Source organism: Salmo salar, chromosome 12 (genome assembly GCF_965601325.2).
Source record: "Salmo salar chromosome 12, fSalSal1, whole genome shotgun sequence".
NCBI lineage: Eukaryota > Metazoa > Chordata > Actinopteri > Salmoniformes > Salmonidae > Salmo > Salmo salar.
The window spans coordinates 55,593,223-55,603,214 of record NC_138302.1 but is presented as its reverse complement, the minus strand read 5'-3'; the positions used below and the strand labels follow the sequence as shown (position 1 = coordinate 55,603,214).

General features: G+C 42.1%; 2 protein-coding genes across 2 annotated transcripts; one reads left to right on the top strand and one right to left on the bottom strand.

Moving 5' to 3' along the window:
* Nucleotides 1-2: 2 nt before the first annotated feature.
* On the top strand, nucleotides 3-3,075 carry ndufaf3 (NADH:ubiquinone oxidoreductase complex assembly factor). Its single transcript, NM_001140686.2, has 5 exons — nucleotides 3-153; nucleotides 1,222-1,417; nucleotides 1,644-1,710; nucleotides 2,248-2,348; nucleotides 2,663-3,075. Exons 1-5 carry the CDS (start codon nucleotides 65-67, stop codon nucleotides 2,756-2,758), a joined length of 549 nt encoding a protein of 182 aa, NP_001134158.1. The 5' UTR covers nucleotides 3-64; the 3' UTR covers nucleotides 2,759-3,075.
* Nucleotides 3,076-3,438: 363 nt separating this feature from the next.
* On the bottom strand, nucleotides 3,439-9,383 carry zgc:112334 (rab GDP dissociation inhibitor beta). Its single transcript, XM_014131922.3, has 11 exons — nucleotides 9,286-9,383; nucleotides 6,359-6,466; nucleotides 6,173-6,269; nucleotides 5,904-6,038; nucleotides 5,502-5,700; nucleotides 5,289-5,420; nucleotides 5,072-5,171; nucleotides 4,730-4,901; nucleotides 4,448-4,592; nucleotides 4,272-4,326; nucleotides 3,439-4,001 (listed from the first exon to the last, which is right to left on the bottom strand). Exons 1-11 carry the CDS (start codon nucleotides 9,325-9,327, stop codon nucleotides 3,852-3,854), a joined length of 1,335 nt encoding a protein of 444 aa, XP_013987397.2. The 5' UTR covers nucleotides 9,328-9,383; the 3' UTR covers nucleotides 3,439-3,851.
* Between the last annotated feature and the right edge of the window lie 609 nt (nucleotides 9,384-9,992).

The following is a 9,992-nucleotide window of genomic DNA, read 5'->3' as shown; positions in this document are numbered from 1 at the left end:
TTAGTTCCCACCCTGGTTTTAATGTCTGGTTCCAACGGGCATTAGGTACTTAATTGTAAACAACATGGCTGTCACTATGTGTGCACGACTGTTTCTCCACAGATGTGCACAGGGTCTTCGGCTCAGCCCTCTGACACCACCCGCGTTCACAAGGTACAGTACTGCTGAGAAACGAGACATCTAGAGAATAGAAACGACAATGTTTTAGTGCTAACTGCTACTAGCTACACAATTTGACATATCTACCCCCTGACTGGCTACTTAGCTTTTGGTAGATGCTGATGTCAAGGCTTGCTACTTGAAATACATCCCAGGCAGAATAAACCTATTCTATGGTTATTACATCTTGCTAGGTACAGAGAGCCCCATTTAATATAATCTGATAAAAAATGGCTATGGCATCCCAATACATTTGCTAGGTAAAGTCCCCCCTTATCTCCGCTCACTGGTCACCATAGCAGCACCCACCTGTAGCACGCGCTCCAGCAGGTATATCTCCTTTGGTCGTCTCTCCTTCCAGTTCTCTGCTGCCAATGACTGGAACGAACTACAAAAATCTCTGAAACTGGAAACACTTATCTCCCTCACTAGCTTTAAGCACCAGCTGTCAGAGCAGCTCACAGATCACTGCACCTGTACATAGCCCATCTATAATTTAGCCCAAACTACTACCTCTTCCCCTACTGTATTGATTTATTTGATTTATTTTGCTCCTTTGCACCATATTATTTATATTTTATCTTTGAACTTTCTTCAAACTACAAATCTACCATTCCAGTGTTTTTCTTGCTATACTTTATTTACTTTGCCACCATGGCATTTTTTTGCCTTTACCTCCCTTATCTCACATCATTTGCTCACATTGTATATAGTCTTATTTTTTTTTCTTCTACTGCATCATTGATTGTATGTTGTTTTACTCCATGTGTAACTCTGTTTTTGTATGTTGTCGAACTGCTTTGCTTTATCTTGGCCAGGTCGCAATTGTAAATGAGAACTTGTTCTCAACTTGCCTACCTGGTTAAAAAAAGGTGAAATAAATAAATAAATAAAAAACATGTTTGAAGGGAAAGTCAACCCCAATATCAAAGTTTGTCAAACGTTTTTAGACATCAACGAGGTCTGATGTCCCTATCTCACGTCATCCAGTTGTAGCCACTAGCCAGGTAATGGTACAGTATGTGATGGAAAGGCAACTTAATGTCTCTCCTTCTCCTCCAGCCCCTTTCTATCTCGCTCCCACAGGCTTGGTCCCAGTGATGATGAGATGTACCAGCGTACCACAGTGTCTGTCATGCAAAAAGAACCAGGAGCTGGAGCACTGATCCACAGCTACAGCCCCAGAGGGTTCAACATCGATGGGAACCGTGTTTTCGGGCCATGTGCCCTGCTACCTCCAGCAATCCTCCAATGGAATGTAGGAAAACATTTTTTTTAAATCTTTCCTCTAATCCCTACCAGAAGTCAACCTTTTATGATGGTTTTATTTTTTTCATCTCTCTTCAGTTTACCTGCTCCCTGTAATACTGTTGAGAGTGAGATATTTAACTGGCTAAATGAGGAGTGATGATGAGTAGAATATGAGATGTAACAGTGTAATATGTCGATTGTCCTTTTGGCTGCTCATCTGTCGCCCCCTGCAGGTAGGCAGCTATAAAGACATCACTGTAGAGAGCATGGCCCTTTTCCACATGCTGGAACCTCGAATTGGTGAGATAATTAAATTATACTTTAGTCACACCGATACGAATTATGAGGATAGACAGAAAGTCACATACTCTAATTTATGAATGTACAAACTCATGCAAGATGCTGTTAGGTTCTGGTACAAATCCGGTTGGACACCAGCGGAAGCTCAGACTAGATTTATTCCACCCAAACTGGAGGCTACAGCTGCATAGCGCCCATGCAATTCATGCAAGCATATATTTATATCTTCCGATTTGGCGGAGTCACCTCCTTGTATTTCTATCAGTCTCTGTTGGAGGGCAACAACTGAGTGATCCCCTATTGGTTGTATCATGGCCCAGCCTGAGTCCAGAACCTTCGTGGGCAGGGGTGTGTGTGTGAGAGAGAGATAAGACTACAGTTGGAGTGTTGTTGGGATGGGCCCCCTCTTAAATAGTTGCCAGTTCATGTTTGATCGTCAGAGCTTGACTATGATGATAATTGTACGGTGTAATCACCTGAACAACTTAATGATTGTGTATGACCATGATGTGTCTCATGAATGCTTTGTATCCACAGAGGTTCTGGTCCTGGGCACAGGGGGTCGGTCAGAGCGGATTGACCCCAAAGTCCTGGCCCTCCTCAAGAGCAAAGGCATCGCTGTGGAGGTGCAGGACACGGTAGGGACACCTGACCTCACATGGCATCTGTCTACAGTAGAAGGATTGGGCTTGTGCAATAGATTTCAGTGCGTGAGCATTCATAGGCCGGTTTGCCCAAGACTGGTTCAGAATGTCCTCTTGAGATTTCTCTCACATCAAGTTACTGTGTGCCACCACCTGGAAAGTAGCTATCCATCCATACACAGACATGGGCAGCCCCTGCCTATAGAATAAGGCAAAGGGCAGTTATAATTTAGCATTTTTCATCTCTCTCTCTCTCTCTTCTCTCTCCTCTCTCCTCTCTCTGACACTCATCCCTTTACCTTCCTCAGCCAAACGCTTGTGCAACCTTTAACTTCCTGAGCAGTGAACGGCGAGTGGTGGCGGCAGGTCTGATTCCTCCTCCAATCAGCACGGACCTGGAGTAGCAACAACAAAAATGACAGGAGGAGGTCTCGATGGAAAAGAGGAACTACTTTCACCACTGGGATGGATGATCTGGATAAATCTGTCCTCATTCAAGTGCTGAATTATGTTTTTTAGCCTTTGCAAACTTTGTGTACTTGTGTGATCTTTCCCCACAGAGGGGTAGGTTGGTTATGAAATGTGTAAATGAGAAAGGGAACAGGATTTCTGACGAGTATTGGAGGATATGATTTGGTGGGAGGGTTATTTAGTGTTTCATATATCTGTATCATGGTAAATACATAAGGCCAGCTACCAATGACGCAATAAACTAATACACAATGTTTTGTATTTATTTAATTGTCAGTGAAAGCATATGAGAGTATGTGCATTGTGTATGTAATCTACCCAAGGTGACTTTCCTTCACTGGGATTAGTAAACCTCTCTAATCTCATTGTCTGTCTATCCGTTTGGCTTCCACCCCCATCTCTCTGAACCACCTCTTTATCTGTCTCAGAATAGAACATAACGCAACTCCAGCGGCTTTGTCCTTGGAGTTAATCTGTAGGGTAAGGGTATCCCTAATTACTCTGCTCTGATGCATTTAGCATCATCCATCCAGTTCTACTTCACACAAACACATGGCTATGCATTCAATCATTCACTCGAACACACACTAAACACAATCTCAGGCCACATTTTACATTTACCACAGTCAGATAAAGTGTGGTGTTTATTAGACAGGGTATTAAATCAACTGAGTTATTTAGCTTTGCCACTCTCCAGTCTCAATGCCATCAGAGTACGAGAGCATCTACCACATAAAGCACATGATAAATAGGACTGATAGATTAGCTGTGAAGCTGGGCATTCTGGGAGATACAAGAGGTGAATCGAAAGGTTGCTTAAAAAAACAGTAAAAACAAGGACATTTTAGACAGCCACAATATAGTTGTAATGTCATATTTGCTGACATTTTTATACGTGTGCATACATTTTTGTATGGGTGGCCCGCCCTAGAGGGAATTGAACCCAGGATCCTGGTGTTGCAAGGACTATGCTCTGTCAACTGAGCCACTCAAGACAAAAATGGTAGCAACTCTACTTTGTGTCGCTTAGTCCTCATCATCATCATCGCCACCACAGTCTCTGCGTAAGTCACCAAAGATGAATTCTGATCCTGTGATGCGGCGATACATATCCTTGATGTCCTCACACTCCGTCTCAAAGTGTGTCGTGGCATCATAGGAGCGAGACACAAAGATCTGAAAAAGGGAGACAGGATCACAATGAACAAAACCCGGAGATTCCACAATTAATAAAACTGGTACAAACCAATGGCCAAGAAATATGAACACATGTTTGTATATTACAGTGCATTCAGTCAGTAGCCTCAACTGGGACTCGAACCCAGATCCAGCAACTGTAATCCCAACAACTCAGCCATTACACCAAGTGAACTGAACTGAATCTCAGTGAGGACGTTAGTTGTGGGGTTGACGGTGCTACAATATATTGAAGGTATTGACCCTTACTTGACTGTTCCTTCCATCGTCAATGGGGACCATCATGTTGCTGATAGAAACAAATCTGTAGACCAATCACATTGTCTTTAGTGAACTGTTTTTGTATTATGAAATTAGCCTTGCATCATTACTATAGACAAATGGCTCTGGATGTAAAAGTCTGCAGTAGGTTGTGTGGAACTTACTTCTGCTGAATGGGCTCAAGCAGTTCTAACCCAGGCTGCACTTCCTTCTCTGGGTTACTGGTCTCTACGGTGGTGCTCACCATAGCGATATACATCCCCTCTGATGCCACATTGTGAGCGTAGGACACCATACATACATAGATATCTGAAAAACAAAGAGGGTCCATTTTTGATTCATACCAAGGCTAAAATACTGCAATCATATTTTCCCTGTTTGGTATATGGGGTCCTAGGCCTTTGTCTAACTTCTTGTGTATATCTGGTCTATCTGTGATGTCATACCTGATTTCCTGTGGACTTGTGTTTGAGGGATAATGATTTGACAGGAGTTGGCATCATGGGTGTTTTTGATTGGATGATTCAGTAAACAGATGACCCGAATGACCCGGCCCACCTTCTTCACCCGGTTGGGCACGTAGCTGGGGTCACAGATCAGCTGTTTACAGTGGAACAGCTTCACAAAGAGGAAGTGAAAGAAGATAGAAAGATTAGGTCCAACTACTAATTTACTACACTGATATGCAGCCCATGTTCCGGTTCATGCTCTACCATTTCTCATTCATTCATTCCCTCTTCAACTCTCTCGCTCTCTCTTATCCACTCTCTACTTCACCAGCCACTCACCGCTCCCTCAGATTTCACTGCTACCACTTTGCCCTTGTCCATCACAATCTCCTCCACTCCTCTGTTTAACATGTAGGACCCTCCATGCAGTGCACTTAACCTGAGACACACAGGAATAGTAAGGGTTTACATTGCGGTCATATTCAATACCATAAAAAAACTTGAAGTTAATGTATTTATGCATTCTTGAGTACCTTTACGAGTGTGTTTATGTTACCTGGCAAAGCCCTGGGGTAATTCCCCTAGCCCATACAGTGGATAGAGGTACGGACTGAAGTTATACCGAGCCATAGACTCAGAATACAGCTTGATCCGTCTGATGGTCTGGATGCACGGCTGGTCCAAGTAACTGTGGAGACAGGGACACAACCATTGAGATAGGTGTGTGTGTGTCCGTCTTTCTGACTGTCTGTGTAGTATTTGCACTGACTCGTCACTGCGGTACAGGGCCATGGCGTGACCAGTGAACTCCATGATGTCTGGTCCCAGGTCGAAGTGGCGGAACAGCTCCCTCATGCTGGTCCTGTTGGGGTCCATGTCCTGGTAGGTCCGCGGGTCTCTCTCCTCAAAGTTCAGAATGAACAGAAGAAGCTTCCTGAACCTGCGCTTGTCAAACATCCCCATCAGATCTGAAACACAACACCATGTTACAACCACTGTTTGAGACCTTGAATGATTGTATGTATTTGAAATCAAGTTAATCAATTTGTCATGTCCATGAATTTCAGTTGGCTTTGACTGTTATGTGGCAATCCTTTGTTTAGAATCAACGATTCGGAAACACAGGATTTGTAAGTTACAAATATTGTTTATTTTGATCTGTATGCTTTACCTGAAGCTAGGGCTTCTGCCTCAGTTGAAGGGACCTTGTGGACTTTACCAGCCCTGTACACATAGCTGCCCTCCACCACCTTAAAGTCCAGATACCGAGTTACCTTGGTGTACACCAGCATTTTAACCAGCTGACCTGAACAAACACACAAACACAGGTTAAAACAATATGAATGAACTCTGACCTTGACACACAGTTAAACATGTTCACATTCATATTAGACGTATGATGACAAGACAGATGAACATAATATGAATCATAGTCCTCACCACTGGCAAGTAGAAATTTGGGAATAAGGTCCACATTCCAGTCCCTCCCACGTCCCATTGGCTTAGCTGGACATGGAACCTGAAACCTCCTATATAGCTACAAAATACAGTCACTCTCATTAACACTATACAATAACCCTTCAGTGCTTTGTATGTTTGTGTGTTTGTGCATGCGTTCATACAAACCTCTTCTAGGGAGGAGATAGAGGAACTCTCTCCACCATAGTAAGGGTTGCGGTCAATGTGAAGGACCTTCTTCCCACCCACTGACATCAAGCCAGAGAGAATACATTCCTAAGGGAGATAGAGTCAGAGCTATTCATAACCAGAGCAATTAGGGTTAAGTGCCTTGCTCGAGGGCACATCAACTGATTTTTCACCTTGTTGGCTCTGGGATTCAAACCAGTAACTTTCTGGTTACTGGCCCATTGCTCTTAACCGCTAGGTTACCTGCGCTCCAGTAGACAGGTAAATGATAATGCTAATTCCTTAGACAGCCTGCAAGGCTTTGAACGTTCCTCGAGAGCCCAGGGATCACCTGTGTGTGTGTGTGTGTGTGTGTGTGTGTGTGTGTGTGTGTGTGTGTGTGTGTGTGTGTGTGTGTGTGTGTGTGTGTGTGCGTGTGTGTGTGTGTTTGTGTGTGTGTGTGTGTGTGTGTGTGTGTTTGCGCACGTGCGTGTCTGTATGTGTGTGTAGGTTAATTCATTCATTAATACACATTTATGACACTTGATATTATAGAAAATACACATGAAACACATAGCATTGAACTGAAGTAAAATATAATATTTTAAAGAAATGTGATCACTAGTGGTAGGTATTATATTGAATCATTATTACTTTGTCCATGGTACCATAAATATACAATATTTTGTGAAAGTCTACACACACCCCTTCCACATTTTGAATAAGATTCTACCAACTTTACACAACTCTTAGGGCAACTGGTATATATTGTTTTCGTCAAAATTGCTTAAACTCTGTAAATTTGGTTGGGAATGTGGAGTGAATTCAGTGTTGTTGATCCATTTGTATTTTCAAGTATTGTGGTGGCAGCATCATGTTAAGGGTATGCTTGTCACCGGCAGGGACTGGGGAGTTTGTTAGGATCAAAATAAATATGAAAAGAGCAAAGCCCAGGTAATAGAGTTGCATTTTTCCGCGGGAGAATTATACAAATTCAAATGCCAAAGACACACCAGAATGGCTTTCCAAGAGGTGTTCCAAGAGTGTTTCTGACTGGTCCAGTCTCAGTCCCGATTTAAATCTGCTTGAAGAATCAGAGACAAGGTTTGAATATTGCTGTCCGTAAAAGATTCCCAACCAAATTTACTTAGCTTGAGCAATTTTGACAAAAACAATAGATGGTATGTCCACGAGCCATTTGTTCAAAGCAAGTGCTACTTTCAACATCTATTCATTGTGTCATCAGCACTCACACTCCAGAAACATCCACATGTGTTTTTAGTACAGGGACAGATAGGTGTTGGGCCACCACAAGCATATACTCTACTGTCTATTGGACTATTGAAGGGATGCGATACCATTTTTCCACTAGAAATTCCACAATTTGGTGTTATGTTGATGGTGGTGGAAACGCTGTCTCAGGCGCCGCTCCAGAATCTCCAATAAGTGTTCAATTGGGTTGAGATTTAGTGGTGCACATGCCAGCCTGGTCTCAGGCTAGACGTAACGTAGTAAATGTAAATCCTAATCTGGGACACTCAAATTAGTATGATATGTTATGTTTGGTATGGTTACATAAGACAAAAGGTTACTTAAGGCAATCATTAAAGTAGGGTAGTTGGTCGGGGTGGATGGATAGGCGTATAATGTGAACATCTAGCAACCCAAAGGTTGCATGTTCAAATATCAGCATGGGCTACTTTAGCAACTTCGCAGCTACTTGCTACTTTTCAGCTACTTTGCAACTACTTAGTATGTTAGCTAACCCTTCCCCTAACCCTAACCTTAACCCTTTAACCTAACATTAACCCCTAACCCTTAGCCTAGCTAATGTTAGCCACAATAAATTGGAATTTGTAACATACGTTTTGCTGATTTTTAACATTTTGTACGAATTGCAATTCGTAACATATTGTATGAAATGGACGATGGACATCCACAAATTAATACATACCATACGAAACATACCATACTAATTGGAGTGTAAAGGATTCACATTTACTATGTTATGTCTACTCCTGAGTTCAGGTTGCCTTTGAGACCCCTCTTTCAAAGTTACTGAGATCTCTTATTCTAGCCATGGTAGCCAAAATGGGCCACTGGGCATTTTTAGACATTACCCTAAGCATGATGGGATGTTAATTGCTCATCGAAATCAGAAAACCACACATATGTGGAAGCACCTGCTTTCAATGTACTTTGTATACCCAATATACATGTGTTTCATTTATTTTGGGAGTTACCTGTATGTTGCCCAAGGAGTTCTGCAAGGTTGGTAGAATCTTTGTTTCACTTTGAAAATGTGAAGTCAGTTGTGTAGATTGTAGGATAAAAAAAATGTAATCCTTTTTAGATTTAATTTGAAGGCAACAAATGTGAAGACTGTGCAAGGGGTGTGTAGACTTTCACTAGTGACTGTATATAATAATACTGTTCTATCACAGGAGGTTGGTGGCATCTTAATTGGGGAGGACAGGCTGGTGGTAATGCCTGGAGCAGAATAAGTGGAATGGTATCAAATACATCAAACACGTGGTTTGATGCCATTCCATTCACGCTGTTCCAGCCATTATTATGAGCTGTCCTCCCCTCAACAGCCTCCACTGTGTTCTATGTACCTCATCTCTAAATTCTCTGACTTACGTTTCTTTATTCTTTCATGCTGATAGAATTCACTGTTTCTTCTATAGTCAAATTCTGACAAAAATCTGGCAAGTACAGTCCATGATCAATGATCAATCAATGATACACATTAACACCATGAAAAACATTAATCTTTTTTTTATTTTTTTTATTTCCCTACATATGAATAAACTGCCACGCATACTTTATAAGTGTTTTTATAGTATTAAGTCTTTATGGTATCTTTATTGGGTAGTTCAGAAAGCAGAACTAAATATGTGTGAGGGAATGTGAGTTTCTCTTACCTTCAGTCCTGTACCCAACACTATGATATCAAACTCCTGCATGGTGACTGATCAGTGCCCAGGGCCAAGTCCCTCTGCTACTACTGAGCACCAGTATGGTTAAGTATGGCTGTGTGTGTGATTCACTCTCTCCATCTACACCTCATTATCATGTCTTCCCCGTCATGATAATCCTCTCAAGCGTCACAGACACGACAAGTAATTAGACGGGCACTGAACTTTATCTCTGTGTGTCTCAATAACAAATCACCAAAATCAATGGAATCATGTTGAAATTTAAATCCTATTCCATGACTTATGCCCAAACCTGTTATTTAATATAATTTCTTGCCACAAACTGTAAGGGTTGCGGAACTGGTGGCAGTGAAGTCAGACGGCAGGACAGCAGAAATAGGTAATAGCTGGAGCAGTTTAATTACAAAACCCACTGCAATACAAAAAGAACCTACATGGGTACAAAACCCGACACGCACCAGTAACATAGAGTACAAGCGCTTATAAACAAACAATTCCACACAAGGACATGGGGGGAACAGAGGGTTAAATACACAACAATAAATGAGGGAAATGGAAACCAGGTGTGTAAGAAAACAAGATAAAACAAATGGAAAATGAAAAATGGATCGACGATGGCTAGAAGACCGGTGACGCCAACCGCCGAACACCGCCTGAACAAGGACAGGAAATGACTTCGGTGGAAGTCGTGA